Source organism: Sesamum indicum, linkage group LG5 (assembly GCF_026168435.1).
Source record: "Sesamum indicum cultivar Baizhima isolate 11 linkage group LG5, ASM2616843v1, whole genome shotgun sequence".
NCBI classification, from domain to species: domain Eukaryota; kingdom Viridiplantae; phylum Streptophyta; class Magnoliopsida; order Lamiales; family Pedaliaceae; genus Sesamum; species Sesamum indicum.
The window spans coordinates 20756009-20774519 of NC_142661.1; the positions used below are offsets into that span (position 1 = coordinate 20756009).

The following is an 18511-nucleotide window of genomic DNA, read 5'->3' on the forward strand; positions in this document are numbered from 1 at the left end:
TCCTAGCCAATTTTGTTATTGGTGATGTGTTACTTATCTAAATGTTGAATTGTTTTGTCTTTTAGGTTTTATGTAGTGACTAGAGTCTCTAGGTTTTTTTAGGTTGTGAGCGGTTGAGTAAATATTGTGGGACACTTTTCTGGTGATGCAAGGTGATTAGTTCTTAGCATGTATATGCAATATGGGTTGGGCAGTGAATAAGTATTACATAGCATGCTATCTGAATCATGACAATGCTGTTTTTCTGGTCTTTTCTCTTCAACTTGCCTGGAGGAAGCTTCTGTTTCTTCACGAACTAGTAAGCTCAGTTTCAGCGACCAATATGGAAGAGTGTTTTTCTGATCTTTTTCCTTCAATTTGCCTGGAGCAAGCTTCTGTTTCTTCAGGAACTAGTAGGCGCGGGTTCAGTGTCCAATGTGGAAGAGCTAGGAAATGTGTTATTTGATTGTTGGTTACTTGTGAGTTCTAGTTGGGGCTGAATGTTACACTTATTTCTTGTGACATACTAGTGTGTTGTACTTTTAGCTATTGGCGGGCCTAGAATTGGGAAACATTTCAGGGTTGTATCAGACTTGGATTTGATTGCTGCCTGTGGTGGTTAAGGAACCTAGGAGTTTTAACCTCTGCTGTTTGCGAGTTCAGTTTGGACCCCAAGTAATGTTGTGGTTAAAAGGTTGAACAATTTCTTATTGGAATGAAAGGATTATTTCGTGTACACTCTACACCATGGAAGAGCTAGGATGTCAGAATGCCAAGAGCAGGAATTTCCTCTAAGCTTAGCATGTGGTATATTTTTATTTAAATTTGGTTTGATGGGATCTAATCAATCTCATAACAAACGCCATATGATCGGACATTTTTGTTTAATTCTGCAACAACCATATGTTAAGTGTAATGTGTTTATGATTAGTTTCTGGCTTCACCAGATTTTGGTTTGAGCTAAATTTTTTTTTGACTAAATAGAAGTCTGAATTTATGAGTAACTGATTGTTTTTTGATATTATACAAGTCACGCTTGTTTGTTGGTATGGTTTTGCATTCTCTATCTTGATGAGGAAAACGTCCTGCAGTTGTTTCTTGTGCTGAAAACAGTGTGGTAAACTTGTAGCTGCACTTCATTCCTAGTAATACTGGGCCATCATGCCTCTCTTTAGCCCCAACTGCAGGATTGCTGCTATATGATTTTCTTCTCATATAAGTTCCGGTTGGATGGATTGATCAGTAGCTAAATATATTTTGCATCAATTCCGTTTGGATTTGAGTTTTACTTAGGAAGCGTGAGATTCTCCCTTCTTTTTCTTCCCTTTTTCCCCTATTTTTTGAAAGTTAATTTTCAAGATTACATGTTGTCAAATGCAGTTGAGTAACATGGAGAAAGAAGTACAATATATACTCACAAGTAGCTGTCTCTTATAATTATAGTAGGGCTTTCTTTAAGCCCTAAAGAGAGCCTTTAGAATTTAGGGAAATTCTTATTCTGACCAGTTATGGTTGAATCAGATCATTTACACAAGAAGTATAAATTCAGTTCCGCACTGCCTTAAAATTTCCCTAGAATTCAATGCATTAAGTTAGTGAGAATATTGCCAACAGTTAGTTAATAGAATTGGCAGCATTTTTCAATTTGTATGAAAAATTCTGAGGTCAGAACCAACTTGAAAATCGTTCCAAGTAGTCTTTTAGAAAAATGTATTGTGAGTTAGAAGGAGCGACTTCCGTCATTCAAGCAGAGAACCAGAAAAAAGAAAAATAAGTGGAGAAAAGTAGGTAAATTTCCATGAAGCACTAGGGAATTGAGGCAGGAAACTAACAAGGCGTAGTAGTACGTATGGGGATGTGGGTAGGTATAAGAGTAAGATAGAGGTGCAAATGAAAGTATGAGCTATTTATTAATTTCAGTTGATGAGTAGTTGTTCTACGACTACAATCAATCCGGGGAAGTTAGAAAATAGAAATAGAAATAGAATAAACAGACCTCTTTGATCAAAATATGGGAGAGTAGGAAAGACGGGTCTTAATTCCTTATATAAGACAGCCACAAAAGTCTAAAATGTTGATCTCAACACGCGTTTTTTGACCTTTACCAACTTTGTTTATTTCCTAAGCTCTCATACAGTTGTTTACCAATTACCTTTGTGTCTTTTTGTTTGAGTGGGTTGTTCCATTCCATATTCCACAGCTTCTATTTCTTCTGCTTTTGTTCTCACTAGATTCTATTCGATTGACTTATTAGTTTCAGATTGATAGTTGGTGGCTTCCTAATTTTGGGGGAAGTCCAACTCAAATGGTATATTTGTAATGATCTTGTGAACTTATAAGATTTGTCAACTAACTTAATTTTCTTTTAATGACAAAAATCCAAGTAACCGATCGAATGTTGTAACTTTGTATATCACTAGGATGTCTTCACTGCGTAAAACAAAATTCTTTGCATCTCAAATCTCATAAATGCCAACTACTAACCCTATAATGGGTAGACAATGAAAAGAAGAAGAAGCAGTTCATGTTTATGTCATCCTAAGGGAAGATTAGGGTTTCCTTTTTTCCCTTTATTATCCCATCAACCGTACAACAAAAGCAATGTAGTTAATTGGTCAATGAAGTTGAAGAGAGAGAATATAGGGAAAGAAACCAACCCCACTAAACCACACTGTAGACTAGTAGTAGGAATCAAAGGCAAACAAGAAGATGCATGTCATATATTCAAAACAAACGCCAAGACTTTGATTTGGTTCTCTGTCGCATAAAAAAAGATAAGCTCCAAAGTCAATCCAAGCTATAAAATAATCAATGAAGAGGCCGACATTAAACGCGTTGAATACTATCTGTACAAGGGCCCCATGATGCACAAAGGGCATGCAGTTCCCAATTTTTTACTCTGGAAACTCCCCGTCTGACCATCCAACCAGTCCTCCCTATTTCTCTCCTTCCCTCAATCTCAAGTCTCCGCCAGGCCAAACCGAAAGTTTCTTGGTTTGGGTTTGAATCCAAAAGGCAAGAAAGGTGGAGTTCATGGGTTATATTTCCACAACCACTTCACTTGACAGGCTTATGGGCGTTTCTTGTGACTCAATCTAATGAGATTTCTTGTCTTTTCATGGCTTCTTTTCATGTCCTTGCTCCAAATCTTATGCCTTGTTCGGGTTTCTGGTCAATGCCTCAATGATCAAAGGTCGTTGTTGCTGCAGTTAAAGAGCAGTCTTGTATTCAATTTGACGACTTCCACCAAGCTGGTGAATTGGAATCAGAATTCTGACTGCTGCAACTGGGATGGGGTAGGTTGTGATGGCTCAGGACATGTGATCCGTTTGGACCTGGAAAATGAGTTCCTCTCTGGGGGGATCGAGAACTCGACTGGCCTTTTCGGCCTCCGATATCTTCAAAATCTGAATTTGGCTTCCAACAGCTTCAACGGTATTCAGATTCCAAAGGGGCTTCAAAATCTTACCAATTTGGCATATCTGAATTTATCGAATGCTGGTTTCGGTGGGCAGGTTCCGGTTGAACTTTCTGAAATGAGGAGCTTAGTTAGCCTTGATCTCTCCAGCTCTTTTCAGGGGGTTCTCCCTCTCAGACTTGAGAAACCTAATCTCAAGGTGCTTGTTCAGAATCTTACAGGTCTCAGGGAACTCTATCTGGATGGTGTTAATATTTCAGCTCAGGCGAGTGACTGGTCCCAAGCTTTGTCTTCATCTTTACCCGATTTAAGAAGCTTGAGTTTGCGGCGCTGTGGTCTATCAGGCCCTCTGGATCCTTCTCTTTCAGAGCTTCAGTCTCTTTCAGTCCTCCATCTCGACAGGAACAATCTGTCGACCACAATTCCAGACTTCTTAGCAAATTTCTCAAGTTTGACAACCTTGACACTCAGCTTTTGCTCTTTGCAAGGTACTTTTCCAGATATGATCTTCCAGCTACCTACTTTAGAGACTCTGGATTTATCTAATAACAAGTTACTCGGCGGCACAATAAGTGAATTTCCTCCAAATGGGTCTTTTACGACTATAGTACTCAGCTACACTAACTTCTCAGGTACATTGCCGGATTCCATTAGCAACCTTAGGATGTTGTCCAAGATAGACCTGTCTAATTGCGAGTTCACCGGTCAAATTCCTTCCACAATAACCAACCTAACAGAATTGGTCTATCTGGATTTCTCTTTCAACTCCTTCACTGGTTCAATCCCACTTTTTCACATGTCCAAGAAACTAACATACATAGACCTTAGTCGTAATAGTCTAACAGGTTCACTTTCTTCTGCGCATTTTGAAGGCCTCTCCAATCTTGGATTTATACACATAGGGTATAATTCACTCAACGGGAGTATTCCTGAGTCCCTCTTTAGTCTCCCTTCACTGCAGAAACTTCAGCTTTCTAACAACAAATTTAGCGGCCGGGTGGGTGAATTTTCCACTTCAAATTCATCTAACCTGGACACACTAGATTTGAGCAGTAACCAGCTGGAAGGTCCTATTCTCGAGTCTTTCTTCAAACTTGAACGGCTTAATGTTCTCTCACTTTCTTCCAACTTCTTGAATGGCACCGTTCACCTGGAGAAGATTCAAAGACTTCACAACCTTACGAGACTAGAGCTTGGATACAACAACTTGTCAGTTAGTTTAAGCAGCAGTAATTCAAGTTTGTCCCCATTGCCCCAGCTAAGCAGGTTAAATCTAGCTTCCTGCAACCTATACAATTTCCCTGATCTAAGAAACCAGTCCAGATTAACGTTTTTGGACCTCTCAAACAACCATATTGAGGGAGAAATACCTAGCTGGATTTGGGAAATTGGAAAGGGAGGCCTCCTCCACTTGAATCTTTCTTCTAATCTCCTATCGGGTATCCAAAAGCCTCAGAGTGTTTCTAGTTTTCTTAGCGTGCTAGACTTACATTCAAACCAGCTCCAGGGTGAGTTTCCAGTACCCCCAGCATCAGCCATCTATGTTGATTACTCCAGCAATAACTTTCAAAAGACAATTCCACTAGACATTGGCAACTCCATTCCATATGCTATGTTCTTCTCTATCGCAAACAATAGCCTTACTGGAACAATTCCAGCATCTTTCTGTAATGCAACTTATCTTCAGGTTCTTGACTTATCTGTAAACAATCTGAGTGGTAGTATACCACCCTGTCTAGTCAAGGAAATTGAAAATCTTGGGGTGTTGAATCTGGGAAGAAACAATATCATTGGTGATATACCGGATACATTTCCTGTGAACTGTGGTCTAAAAACTTTAGATCTCAGTAGGAATAAGTTAGGAGGGCAAATTCCACCGTCTTTGGCTAATTGCAAATCTCTGGAAGTCATGAACGTTGGAAACAACAAAATTAATGATGGTTTTCCTTGCATCCTGAAAAATTCATCCAGCCTGCGTGTGCTTGTATTGCGCTCCAACAACTTTCATGGAGACATCAGGTGTCCTGGGGTCAATCAGAGCTGGCCAAATCTTCAAATCATCGATATTGCTTTCAACAATTTCAATGGTTCTCTGTATCCAAGATGCATCTCAAGTTGGAGAGGGATGTCGCTTGACAATGATGCACCATTGAGGCGGAATCACCTGAGCTTTAAGTTTTTGGATCTGAATAACTTCTACTACCAGGATACAGTAACAGTGACCATCAAAGGGCTGGAAATGGAGCTTGTCAAGATATTGACAGTCTTCACATCCATCGATTTCTCGTGCAATAATTTTGTTGGGGATATACCTGCCACCATTGGAGATCTCAGTGCACTTTATATACTAAACTTATCGCACAATTCTCTCACAGGCACAATTCCGATGTCAATTGGAAACTTGACACAGCTTGGATCCCTGGACCTTTCAGTGAACAAGCTTACAGGGGAGATACCAAAAGAGCTTACAAGTCTCACATTCCTTTCCTTCTTGAATCTCTCCTACAATATGCTAGTTGGAAGAATCCCAGCAGGCTCTCAATTTGTCACGTTTTCTGCTTCGAGCTACATAGGAAACACAGGATTATGTGGATTTCCATTGAACATTAGTTGTCATGCTAGTGGACCGGCAGCAAAGTCAGTTCCAAACTTGAAGGAAACAGGATTTGACTGGCAATTCATATTCACAGGTCTGGGATATGGAGTTGGAGCAGCATTAGTTATTGCTCCGATTGCATTCTGCAAGGAATGGAGGGAAACGTGCAACAAGCACCTTGATCAATTGCTGAAGATGATCTTTCCCAGATACGGATTCAGTTACGTCAGGTGTGATGGCAAGGTTGAATCGATTGAAAACATTGAAGACAAGACAACAGATGATGATGAGGACGAGGATGGAGAGTCAGAGGACAATGGGGACGAATTGTCTAAAGGAAGGTACTGCATATTTTGCACAAAACTGGATATTGGAATAAAAAGAGCCATGCACAATCCCAAATGTATATGTCATTATTCACCACCTACATTCTTCCCTTCCCCAACATCATCATCATCTTCTTCCTTACTAGTAATATATCAGCAAAACTTTTAAATCTTTTCTTTCTTCTCCTTGGTTCTTTTTGCTTCAATTTTTTGGTTGCGTGTAGAGATATACAGATAGAAACATGGATTAGCCTCAGCAGCAGGGATTGATGAAACAAATATTCTTTAAGATTTTCGAGTTTACTTTTGCAATAGATTAAAAGGAAATGTTGTTTTAGTGCGTAAGTTTCTCGAACATGTTGTACTCAGATACAGTGATATGTAGTTTAGATGAAGAGCATGTAAAAAACAGACAGCTGAACAAGGAACGAATACAGACTCAAGTTTTGGTGATTGATGGACAGAGCAAACACACAAAACTAGGATCAAATGAAGATTGATTGTACCTGGAAAAGCAGAGATGGAGGGCGAGGCGGTGAGCATGCAACAAACATACCCATTACCCACATCCTATATGCGTATAACTACCAATGAACATTAGTGGGCTTCTGTCAACGACTCCATCCACTTCAATATTCTCAGATCCACAATCAATAACCTCATTTGATATTTTAATTAGGAGGTTCAATTATTTGGAACTTGCCAAATTCAAATTCATTGTTGATAACTTGATATACATATATATATTTACCGACCATCTGCAATTTCGACTTAATTTCAGTAACCAATATTTAAAACAACTCCATCCAATCCAATCCCACTTGTTCGTATATATGTCAAAGACAATATATTTTTTCTCTGCTCGCTAAGCATTCTAATTAACAATGATGCCCATTTCCTGTAGAATTAAGAGTTTTGTGCATGTGTCCAATTAATATATTATTTTATTAGACGACTAGATCATAATTACTAGCTACTTCAAGAGTCTGTGACTAAATATTCAAATTTTTCTCATATATAATTAGACCATTTGGACTGCTAAGTAAGATCCATCCAAACTAAACTTCACACTATATATTCCATCTTCATTAAGCATGAGATACGGACAATGTATATATACATTCTGGGTTGCCATATAAGCGTTAATTGTGTAGTGAAGAGAAGTGGGAAATGAAGAAAGATGGGCGTATATATGTGGGGTTTTGGCTTTTTAATCGTAAAGCAAAACTCAATGTGGATATGGTTGGTGTACATGATTTTTATTGGGGAGGGAGCAGAAAAGATTTATACATGATGAGCAGCACTCTCCTTTTTGCTTCTTTTAAGAGCAGAGCAGCACTCTCCATCACTAGTATATATGAATCTTTATTATTGGTAGCTCTTCTTGACGTGATCAGCTTCTTGTTTTCTAAGCAAGTGGTCAGTAATTAATTAAATAAATTAATGCTTTTGTTGGCATTAATCATCTTGTATATATTTTGGTTAATTAAAACCTTTTCAATTTTGCCAAAAACAAAAAAAAAAAAATGAAGGAATGGTTCCGGCGGGGCTCGAACCCGCGACCTTCGGCTCATAAGACCAACGCTCTAACCAACTGAGCTACGGGACCATCGCGTCACTGTCATGATATTTTTACTTGTAGTACGCTATCAACTTGAATGCAAGTGGCAAAGTAATTGGAATCCCACTCAACTCAAGATTATAAGCAGTGGTTAAACTTATACACAAGCTGCTCAGCCACCTGCTTTTTCTATTCACTATCATAAGCATAAGCAGTCATAGGCTCATAGAAGGTTTAAACATCTGGGGAAAAAAAAAAAAAAAAGGAAAAAGCAGCAGGACTCGTCAAAAACACACATATAAATATAGTACATACTTCATGATTTCATAGTCCAAATTAAGCAACAAAGGAGCTATCTAGTTCTGCATGGATGCATCAAAAGGGCAGTTTTCTTCAACTGGAAACAAAGAACCTGGAAATCCCAGTTGAGTCCCAGCAGCCTGCACTTGATCCCCCGAGTTAATATTGTAAAAACCATACTGCTCATGATGATGAAAATTAGCAACTAGTGAAGAATCATTTGGTGAAAAAAGCATTGTCGTGGGATCCTCAGCATTGTAACCAACTAACGCTAAGCTGATCATGGCCTGGTGAAGCCATATCTGAGTCTTGAGAAACTTCACGTACTGTATGGCTCCTTCCAGCATGGAAACTGTATCCAACTTGGAGCCTCCGGGTACCAGACTCTGCAAAATCTTGAAGCGGTCGCTGATACGGTGGCGCCGCTGCCTCGCGGCCACACTTTGAGGGTCTGTGGACAGCTTCAGGACTCCGCCGCCCTTCTTCTTCTTCTTCCTGATCTCCTTGCCGCCGACTGAAGTGGACTCGCAAGAAGTAGGGTTGGCAAATGAAGAGTGATCCATTGATTAATTCTTTGTAATTTTCTACGAGGGTTTCAAAGTTTTGTGAGGAAATTGCAGTTATGCATGTGAGATTGTGATCATATATATAGAGAGAGAGGGAGGGAGAGATTGTTGGTGTTAGGTGCGTTGAAATAAATGAGGAATTGATCAAAGGGGCCGGGGGGGTCAGGGCCGTGTATGTGTGTGTGTAGATGATATCGTCATTTGAAGTCAGCCAATCTCTGGCTCGGATTCGGATGTTTAACCTACGACTAAGAGCCTAGGAAACAAAAACGGATTGGAAAAGTTTTATACTCATTTGATTATGTTATACAAAGGTGGTGTGTTTACATAGTGTATACTGTATACAATCTTTCCCTTTTGTTTTTTTCTAAAAAGGAAAAAGTAAAGCTTTTCACCTCATCATGTATGTTGGATTAATAAAATAGTAATAAATGTATGTGTTTAATATTGAAGAGGTAGGGTGAATGAGTGTTTTTGTTAATTAGAAATTGAATATAAGATATATAGGGAAGTAGTGGTGAAATAGTGAATTCTTTAACAAATGTAGAATGGTGGAGGAGTGGGTAAAATTGAATTGAAAAAAAAGGGGGAAGTGAAGAATGTAGGTAGACAGAATGAGGGGGGGGGGGGGGTGTTCCAAATCCCGATGAATGCAATGGAAAAGAGAAAAAGAGGAAGAGGCGGGGGGGTCCCGGGCTCCACAATCCAAACTACAACTTATTTGACCATGACCAAATCCTTGTTTGTCTTTTTCTTTTTATCCATCCCTACCAACAACCATCAATTCCCCACTTGTTTTCAAATTAATTAAACCCCTTTTTCATCCATTTACCTACATATATATAGCTACAAATCATTAATTTATATTCAACCCCACATCCAAATCCATCCTTACTCATTAATTTGTTTTTAAATGCAGAATTATGTTATTATTGACTCTTCATTTCATTTAAAAATTAAAATAAGAGATGCAATGTGATCATTTCATTTAAAATGTTAAGAGTAGATAACTAATATATGTATATATATATAAGGTACGTATAATTTAATGGCAATCATTATTGAGGATATAAAGAGAATAGTAATAGTTTCCAACACTTTCACATGCCATTTGTACGTAAAGGTTTGAAATTTGTGTGCCTCACCCGCAATTATTTCTTCTACATGTGCCTAACCATTTACATTTCTTACACCTATATATACATACACATGGTAGAATCCAAAATCCATGCACTTACTTTGCTATATTTTCATTTCTTTTAATTAAATTCTCCCCCCCCCCCCCACCCCACAAAAAAAAAACAAACATAATAATAATAAATGAACTTATATTCTTCGTCAAGTTCTTAATTTGCTTTTGTACAAATTCTTTTCCTTTTGTTTTTTTGTTTTTTGAAAAAAAAAAGGTTTGAATGTGAAAAAGAGTAGGGTTAGTAAAGTGTTGTGGTGATGTGTTATGTGGATATAGAAGGAGATATGGTAAAAAGATTGGCGCAGGCAAAAGCACATGAGGTTTCCGGGTTTCTCGTGGCGGGGGATGGGTGGGTAGAACCCTAATTATTGTTACTTGTTCAACTGAAATTTACCTGCTTTTAACTGTCTACTCAATCCTCAACAACCCATCTCAGACACTTATATATATTATGTGTACGTACTGATCATCTGTGTACCATGCATGTGTGATGTTGATGATGATGATAATACAACACAGACATGCATGCAGATTGCAGTGCATTGCCATAATTAATATTAACATGAGCATGAGCATGAGCATGAGCTACCTACACAGTACATATATATATATATATATATGACTTTTTAATCAAACCCTCCTCTCCCCTAATTATCATCAAAACAAGATATACATATGAGCAGTAAAGAGCTGCTTGTCTATACGCAAACTTTTTGATCTGACTACTGCGAATGAAGACATTAATTGGACACATGGCTTATGATTTCCTTTCCCTTTTGATGAACCTAATTTCCAGCTTTGGAGTTCAAAATTGGAATTTAATGCATGCCATCCAACCCAGCTACTCCCATTCCATGCACACTACCCCATTACTATTTCTTTTCCTGATTTTATATACAAATAATCCTACAAACTCTAATTTTACTCATAATATCAATTAAGGTTGTAAATGTTTGGACACTTATTTTAACTTAATTCATCATCCCAAAGTTGAAAGAGTTCAAAGACTAGTTACATATGTAGGGCAAAAATGGCAACTTCAGTCGGCCCACCAGAGTAGGAGGAGCCTTCTTACTAAAGTCCACACACCGGCCCGTCATGAAAAATGTTCTCCTTCTTGGCCTGCCCCTTTTTCTCTAATATCCTTAACCTCAAACTGAAATCGCATGATTGTTGAAATGTCAGTTCATGTTAAACCAACTGGAACATCACCATTTTACTTGAGTAATTGGCACGGGAGAGACAGAGGGCCCCTCATGCCCCTTTACCCCTATACTCAGCTCTATTCACTATCACATCCGGGACTGGGGAGCCTAAAGTCAACTACCATCTCTCTTTTATGTTTTAACTCGCAAACACAAATGCACTCTACAAAACGCTCTCCTTTGTCGCACAAATGAAGAGTCTGAATCCAAGCCTGCAGGAAAACTGCAGCAGAAGAAATGGAGTGATCGGGCTCGGATTAGTGCCCCCCACTGTTAATATCAAGGTTTCTCATGGACTTAACCAATATGAAGTTGCTGTGCCATCTAACTCCACTTTTGGTACTGTTTCTTCCCCTCCTTATCTACATTATTTACTACGCAAATGGAATGAATCATGGATTTGCGTTTCATTCTTTAAGCATCCTGTTCGTCCATTTCTTTTTCTATATTGATTCAGTGGTTGCATACCTAAAGCTATAGTTTTCTGAATCTTCTTTATTTTTCTGCATTTTCTTTCCTGTTAGTTGTCTGTTCCTTTGATCCGTTTTGGGGTCTGTGATCAATGAAGCTTTCTCTTGTGGTCACAAGTTTACTTTTGATTCCTTTTATCACGAGGATGATCAAGCTTCAGCATCCAGATTTTCGTTCCACTTGATAGATTGACATTAATGCACGATGGCCGGTGTTAATTGGTTTTGCATTTCTCTGTGGTGTAGGGTAGAATTCATTGTGTAAAGTAGGAGCCTAATTTTTCATATTTTGACGGGATTAGTTTTAATTTTGCAATAAATTTCTATTACCTATGTCTTCCTTGTCTAATTATTTTCTCATTGTTCGATGTCGTTATGTAACTTCCATTACCTAAAAGATCTGGCTTTTGGGTGTTTATGATTGTGTTCAGTGAGTGAAAATTCTTGATCAAATCAGGTTCGGTCGAACACCAATCATATAGCAATGTATTGCAGTTGTTTTATAATTAGTTCAAGTCTGGCCAAACTCGATCTGATTTAGAATTTCGGTAAGGGGTGTGACAGTTTTATGATCCTTTCTGGTTCTGGAGTGTTTACAAGCATATACTGCAGACTCACTTGTACATTAGTGTCTTGAAATAGAAAATGCATGAGTTGTTCGATTGTGTTATTTTGTGTAGATATATCTTTCCTATATGTTTACAGAACCGTAAGCTTAATTTACTTTTTTATACATTGTTTTGGTTGATTATTTGCTTTGATGGGTACAGGTTATCTCAAATCTGTTATTGCTCAAAAACTTGGTACGAAGCCTGAGATGTATAAACTCTTCTTCAGAGGTAAAGAAAAAGAAGATGATGAAGATCTTCAAACGGCAGGTGTAAAGAACAACTCTGAGCTGTCACTTAAGGAGTACACGGTAAGTGAGCAGAATGTCGCTGAAGAAGTTCAGGAAACATGTGTAATCTCAAAAAGCGGTGAAGCTGTTGCTGAAGTCAGGAAAGAGGTTGACAAGCTCGAGCAACAGGTTAATCACTTCTCTTTAGTTTACAGTTTCCCCTCTTTCTTTTTCCATTGTTGGATACATTTTGATTCCATGTCCATCCTATGATGTTGCCTCTTATTATTCAAGCCCAGGTTTTAGCATTGCAAGCGGTCGTGGATAGTGGAAAGAAGGTCGACGGTAAGGAAATTATTTACTTGACTGAAATGCTTATGAGGGAGTTGCTTAAGTTGGATGGTATTGAAGCTGAAGGAGAAGGGAGAGTTCAGAGAAAGATGGAGGTCCGTATTCTTTCCTCATCCTGTTTACCTTTATTCTTATGGTTAATACCTAGCAAAAAGGAAAAAAGCAAATCATTTGTTTTCTAGTTTAAATTTTTGTCTTCCCTTTACTGAGTACTGCTTTATTTCTTCCACTTTTCCTCCGTTGATTAGATTTTTTGGAATGTACAACTTTGTTCTTATTTAGCTTGAAACAGGACCATTCTTATATTTGGTTATATGCATCCTCAGCAACCTTATATGACCTGCAGAAGTATTATTTTCTTCATAAAATGTTTATCTTGTGATGGAGGGACTTTAACATGATTCTAATCAGGTGCGTCGAGTCCAGAGCCTTGTCGACACCCTGGATGTCCTGAAGTCAAGAAACTCATATGCCTCTGACAATATGCATAGGACTGTGCCTTCAACCACTCAGCGGGAGGTCTTTAACCCCAATTGTGGAAGTATTAGGTCTGTAACATCTCCGTGGGAGACTTGTGATCCTCGTGGAAGTTTTAGCCCCTCTTTTGCTATGCCATCATCTGCGCCGTCCCCTACGCCATATGTTGCCCATTCTACTGTGCCATATTATGTCCCTCACCCTCCTATGCCATCTTCTACCCCTTCCGCTTATGTTCCTTACCCTCCTATGCCATCTTATGCTCATTTCTCTATGCCATCTTCATCAGAGGTAAATCAGAATTGGGAACACTTTGGCTAGTCCATATTTGGTTTGTGAATCATGAAATTTCTTATCTAAAGTGAATTGAACAGTTGCTATTCTGTATTGCTTTGTTTGGATTATTGATATTTGGGAAAACTTCAAAATTTGTCCATAGCTTAAGTGTAAATTTATTATGCCTTGAGAAGAGGGATCTGATTACTTCATTTGATTCATGACTGAACTTTCTTCGGTTTCAAGAATCTACTATATGACAGTATCAAACCCATAAAACTCTAATGCATTTATTGAAATCAAATTTTCCGTGTTTTTAGCTGTTTCCACTAAGAGTTGTGCTATTCCATTTGAATCTTGCCCTTTTGCCCTTGCTCTTTTATGACATTCTTAATGCCGTTCCTTCTGACATCCTTTGAATTGCATTGAACAAATCCCCATATAGAGTAGTAACCCAATTCCATTGCGCACCACAAATCATATCTACAAACCAGTGAAAAAAAGTTGATAGGAATAAATGCTCAGATAAATAAAACGAAGTTATAAATCTATGGTCACTCCCCTAGCACCATTGAAAAGACCAGTTGTTGCCAATTCTTCAGCATGAGTCGGGTTATGCCAGCCGTGTTTTGCAGAGTCGTATTTCTCCCCATCACCCCAAAGGGCGTAGGCTTCCTCTCCATGGACGGCATCATCTCCAATCATAAGCTGCTCCTCGGGCATACGCAAAGGTATCAATAGTCTAATGATCAGAAGAATCAGCGTTGTGGAAGTGAAGTTCCACCCGATAATAAACAGTGCTGCAACTAATTGCTTCACGAATAGAATTCCTCCGCCGTAAAATGCACCCTTTGTGTTTGTGACCGGCAGTATCATGCGGCAGAGGGTGGGTTCCGCCAGCAGCCCAGTCAAAAGACCGCCAAGAATTCCAGCCACCGCGTGTGTATAGAATACTGCCAATGTATCATCCACCTGTAATGGACTAAAACATTAGGATCTTAAATAATTGTGCAAGTAGAATGTATAAATGAAAAAATAAAAATGAGGTGTGAAAAAAGTGAATTTGATACAACTTATAAGAGAGCCCAAACACAGCAATCGCAATCATCAAATATAAATAAAGGAGAAAATTAGGAGTGAGAAATTGTACCTTTTGTAGCAAAGTGGACTTTTTGTGAAGAATCATCATGGCGTACCACGGAATGCTACCAGACAGTAGCCCATATACTATAGCCGCCCACGACTGCACCACACCTGCGTCAAATATCTTCCAACATTTCAAATTTCCCCATGCTTATTCATTAAAAAATGATCTTCCGTCAATTAAAATGGTACTTGGACATGAATGTTTGAACAACTTGTGTGAAACGAACAAGAAATATGATTTCTTTAGTTACCTGCTCCAGGAGTAATGCAAGCGAGGCCCGTGATCATCCCCTGAACCGCCCCTATCACCGAAGGCTTTCCGAAGTAGAAAACATCAAGCGACGTCCATACAAGAAGACTTGTAGCGGCAGATATGTTGGTGTTGAGAACTGCTATCGATGAAACTATATTTGCAGCATACGGTGCCCCACCATTAAACCCTGACCATCCCATCCACAGTAGCCCTGCTCCCGCGAGCATCAACAGTATATTGTTGGGCACATATCTTTCTCGATCCGTTTTCAACCTTGGCCCAACCTGTTCATTCATCAATTTATTCAAACAGGAGAATTTGATAATATGGGAGGATTGAGGAATTGGATTTTGTAAGTACCCAATAAGCAGCTGTGAAACCGGAGATCCCCGATGCAAGATGGATGACATAGCCACCGGAATAATCAATCACCCCCCAGTGGTACAAAAACCCACCACCCCATAGGCTGTATGCGCCCACAGTATAACAAAAAGTCAGCCAAAGAGGCACAAACGCCATCCACGCCTTGATGTTCATCCTCCCCAAGACAGAGCCTGCCAGCAATATCGTTGTGATCGCTGCAAAAGTGAACTGAAAGTAAACAAGCGTCGCCATCGGATAGAACGGCTGGTTCATTTTTGTCTCAACTGTGCCGTCTGAGTAGTGGTGCGTGCTTTCCGGCACGGCGGCGCGTCGAGTTAGGTACCTGCATTTGAATTATAATTTCGGGTTAGAAATTAATGGTGATTTGAAAGAGTCAAGTCTCTGATGCTAACTAAATAAAGAATTTTAAGCAAGATGATGTTTAGTCGTACTTTTGGGCGAGGGACACGGCGCCTCTCCCCCAGAAGGGTAAAAGCTCGTCGCCGAAGGCCAGACGGTAGCAGAGGAGAACCCAGCAGATTAGGACGGCGGCGAAGGCGTAAAGGGCCATGAAGGCGGAGTTAACTGCCCACTTTTTCTTGACGATGCTGGCATAGAGGATGACGAGGCCCGGCATGGACTGGAGGCCGACGAGGGTAGCCGCCGTCATCTGCCACGCGTTGTCGCCTTTATTCAGCCACGCCGGGACTGCCGGCAGGCGCTCCTCATATGCGCCTGCTAGATTGTCCATCACTCTGCGTGGTAATAGAAGCTCCGGCTGAGAAGGTTTGTTAGGAAGAGAGAGAGAGAGAGGGATAGAAAATGGTTGATGGTAGCGGTAGGTATGCGTGAGAAAAGGTACAAGAAGGAATTAGAATGTGTGAAGTCGTCGCTGGTCTGAGTGGGGTACAAAGGTCAATGAGGGACGCTGAAGCTTCAATGAAATTAAGCGGAAGCACATGGATGAGGGTGATGGCGTCTAGTCGTAGACCGATGGAGTGGGCTGTGGTAGTTTGGATTCAACAACACTTGGTGCTTAGATAGAGACGTAGAAAATTGGAAAGCGCACGGATGGTTCTGAGGAAGAAGTAAACCAAAAATTAAATACATCACGACCCAACTCCTCATGTCGCACTGTAATATTTATAGGAGAGTAGTCTATGATTTGTCAAAGGAAATAAAGCCTCAATATTCAACAACTCATATGGATAAAAAGCTTTTAAAATTGAAATTAAATGGGTCCAGGATATTTATATAATAAAGTTGAACTTCTTAGCGGGCGTAAACCTTGTGTGACGGGGTCATTTCAACACATCTGATTTTTCCACGGTCAACAAAGTTTTAGTTCGGGTCGTGTTCAATGGGGTGTATCGATGATATTTGGGCTGATATGGAGGATCTCGACCTCGCTCCACCTTTTGTTTGTTCACATCTCCCTTTCCATGCTCGTGATCGCGATTTCTGTTACCACCCAACCATTCTCCATCCTTCATAGCGTTCATCTCCTCTTCATTAATATATTTTTGAGCCAAACGCATGAGTTGTTCTACATTTGTAGGAGGATCTCTAGCTAAGGCAGAAGCAAATGGTCCTTACTTCAATCCGTGGACCAGGATACTCACCATCATGTCAATCCTTAGATCCTAAACTTCCAAAGTTTCATTGTTAAAATGCCCCATGAAATTTTTCAGGGTCTCATTATCCCTCTGTCTTATGGTAAAGAGGTAGATAGTTGATCTTTTTTGCTTCCGTTTACTTGCAAAATGGAAAATAAATTTCTGAACCAATTGTTCGTGAGAATCTATACTTCCCACCGGTAAACTGGTAAACCACTCTTGGGCCTTTCCTGTTAGGGTAGTGACGAACAACTTTGCTTTGATAGAATTAGACTGCCTGTATAAGTTCATCACCAAGTCAAAGGTAGACACGTGTTCCTGTGGATCTTTTAGCCCATCATACTTTGGTAAATCTGGCATTCTAAATTTTGTGTTTACAACTTCCATCAAAATTTTATTACAGAATGATGAATGCTTATTCTGTGTAACCAGCTCTCCTCTTCGTTTCAGTTCATCTATTTGCCTTCCCAACATCTGAATTTGCTTGCCCATGCTATCAACCTCAGCTCTTAAGATCGCAGGTTCACGTCTCTGAGCCCCGCTTCGAGCACTCGATCCGACCTCAGATGAGGCAATCACATGTCTCATTTTTAGGGCTCTTATACTTACCCCTTCGGATAATCTCTTGATTTCTCTCCCGTACTACCCTTCTTTTCAAGGTCTCGTTTTCTGCAGGTAAAGTAGTCCTTCTTTCATACGCCATAATAGCGTTCCTCCCTTCTTCCTCCATCATCTTCTGCAATTCACCTTGAGTTAATTGAATTAACTTTTCCTTCCCCTTCGATGTTCCTTCAATTACAGACATGCTTTCCCTCGAATGTTCCATGTTTAATGTTTTATTTTATCTCCAAACGTTCCCACAGACGGTGCCAAGTTGATCCGGGTTGATATCTCTTAGTCGCGATCAACTACCACGACCTCTCCACACCACCAATCTGAATTTGTTATCTGGAGATAAAACAAAAAGATTAAGCTAGTCGGGTTCGTCCCGACGACGACACTCCGATGCTTAAGTAAGATAATGGTCGAAGGAAAACTCTAGCGATCTAAATATGAGAGTGAGATATAAGGATATCAATTACCTTCTCTCTATGGGAAATGGGGTATTTATAAGAGAGGAGCTGGGACCCACCACTGGGTGGGTGTCACTTCCACGTCTATGCATGCAATGACTAATTAGCCTGATGGGATGGCACCTGTCCGGGTTGCTTTACGGGTTGGACTCGGATTATTCTGATCCGATTAAGACATTATCAAGCCACAATAGATCACTAATGACCCAACGATCACACCCTGCGACCTCCTAAATATTCCCTGTTCACCCTAATTTGCGATCAATTATACGACCAACCACTTCGACCTTTGTGCTTCAGTAGTATCCTCATCAATATTTATATAATAAAGTTGAATTTTCAAAATAGCAAGGAGTGGATGTCGTCCTTGAGCAAGTGCCATTGTGGCCAGTTTCGTGTGTGTGTGTATATATATATTGTATCCAAAGCGATAAGGGAGGTAGAGCGGAGAAGTGGGAATTGGTCCCATTACAAATCAAATTCGTTCATTATTCAAATGGGCCAA

At 39.7% G+C, this 18511-nt stretch overlaps 4 protein-coding genes and 1 non-coding gene across 6 annotated transcripts; 2 read left to right on the forward strand and 3 right to left on the reverse strand.

Moving 5' to 3' along the window:
• The first annotated feature begins 2837 nt into the window (after positions 1 to 2837).
• On the forward strand, positions 2838 to 7083 carry LOC105161522 (receptor-like protein 7). Of its 2 annotated transcripts, XM_088880547.1 has the most exons (2): positions 2838 to 6334; positions 6784 to 7083. In XM_088880547.1, the coding sequence occupies exons 1-2, from the start codon at positions 3078 to 3080 to the stop codon at positions 6800 to 6802; spliced, it is 3276 nt and encodes a 1091-aa protein (XP_088736673.1). In that variant the 5' UTR covers positions 2838 to 3077; the 3' UTR covers positions 6803 to 7083. The 2 variants fall into 2 exon arrangements, with proteins under 2 accessions (XP_088736673.1, XP_011077532.1); XM_011079230.3 differs by lacking the exon at positions 6784 to 7083 and having other exon boundaries at positions 2840 to 6656.
• Positions 7084 to 7854: 771 nt separating this feature from the next.
• Positions 7855 to 7928, reverse strand: TRNAI-UAU (transfer RNA isoleucine (anticodon UAU)). The gene has a single exon. It is a non-coding gene; the product is annotated as a tRNA-Ile (tRNA).
• A 308-nt stretch (positions 7929 to 8236) lies between these two features.
• On the reverse strand, positions 8237 to 8743 carry LOC105161615 (transcription factor LAX PANICLE 1). Its single transcript, XM_011079352.3, has one exon. It carries the CDS (start codon positions 8741 to 8743, stop codon positions 8237 to 8239), a length of 507 nt encoding a protein of 168 aa, XP_011077654.1.
• A 2480-nt stretch (positions 8744 to 11223) lies between these two features.
• On the forward strand, positions 11224 to 13717 carry BAG4 (BCL-2-associated athanogene 4). The gene is made up of 4 exons (XM_011079229.3): positions 11224 to 11482; positions 12384 to 12640; positions 12751 to 12897; positions 13214 to 13717. Exons 1-4 carry the CDS (start codon positions 11335 to 11337, stop codon positions 13598 to 13600), a joined length of 939 nt encoding a protein of 312 aa, XP_011077531.1. The 5' UTR covers positions 11224 to 11334; the 3' UTR covers positions 13601 to 13717.
• Positions 13718 to 13997: 280 nt separating this feature from the next.
• On the reverse strand, positions 13998 to 16364 carry LOC105161519 (ammonium transporter 2). The gene is made up of 5 exons (XM_011079228.3): positions 15770 to 16364; positions 15315 to 15660; positions 14953 to 15238; positions 14706 to 14809; positions 13998 to 14527 (listed from the first exon to the last, which is right to left on the reverse strand). Exons 1-5 carry the CDS (start codon positions 16066 to 16068, stop codon positions 14096 to 14098), a joined length of 1467 nt encoding a protein of 488 aa, XP_011077530.1. The 5' UTR covers positions 16069 to 16364; the 3' UTR covers positions 13998 to 14095.
• Between the last annotated feature and the right edge of the window lie 2147 nt (positions 16365 to 18511).

Coding starts and splice junctions, on each gene's coding strand:
- LOC105161522 (XM_011079230.3), top strand. CDS start 3,078: ATGAGATTTCTTGTCTTTTCATGGCTTCTTTTCATGTCCTTGCTCCAA.
- LOC105161615 (XM_011079352.3), bottom strand. CDS start 8,743: ATGGATCACTCTTCATTTGCCAACCCTACTTCTTGCGAGTCCACTTCA.
- BAG4 (XM_011079229.3), top strand. CDS start 11,335: ATGAAGAGTCTGAATCCAAGCCTGCAGGAAAACTGCAGCAGAAGAAAT. Junction 11,483..12,383: donor GCCATCTAACTCCACTTTTG/GTACTGTTTCTT, acceptor TGATGGGTACAG/GTTATCTCAAATCTGTTATT. Junction 12,898..13,213: donor GAGTTCAGAGAAAGATGGAG/GTCCGTATTCTT, acceptor GATTCTAATCAG/GTGCGTCGAGTCCAGAGCCT.
- LOC105161519 (XM_011079228.3), bottom strand. CDS start 16,068: ATGGACAATCTAGCAGGCGCATATGAGGAGCGCCTGCCGGCAGTCCCG. Junction 14,810..14,952: donor TTGCATTACTCCTGGAGCAG/GTAACTAAAGAA, acceptor TATTTGACGCAG/GTGTGGTGCAGTCGTGGGCG. Junction 14,528..14,705: donor AGTCCACTTTGCTACAAAAG/GTACAATTTCTC, acceptor AGTCCATTACAG/GTGGATGATACATTGGCAGT.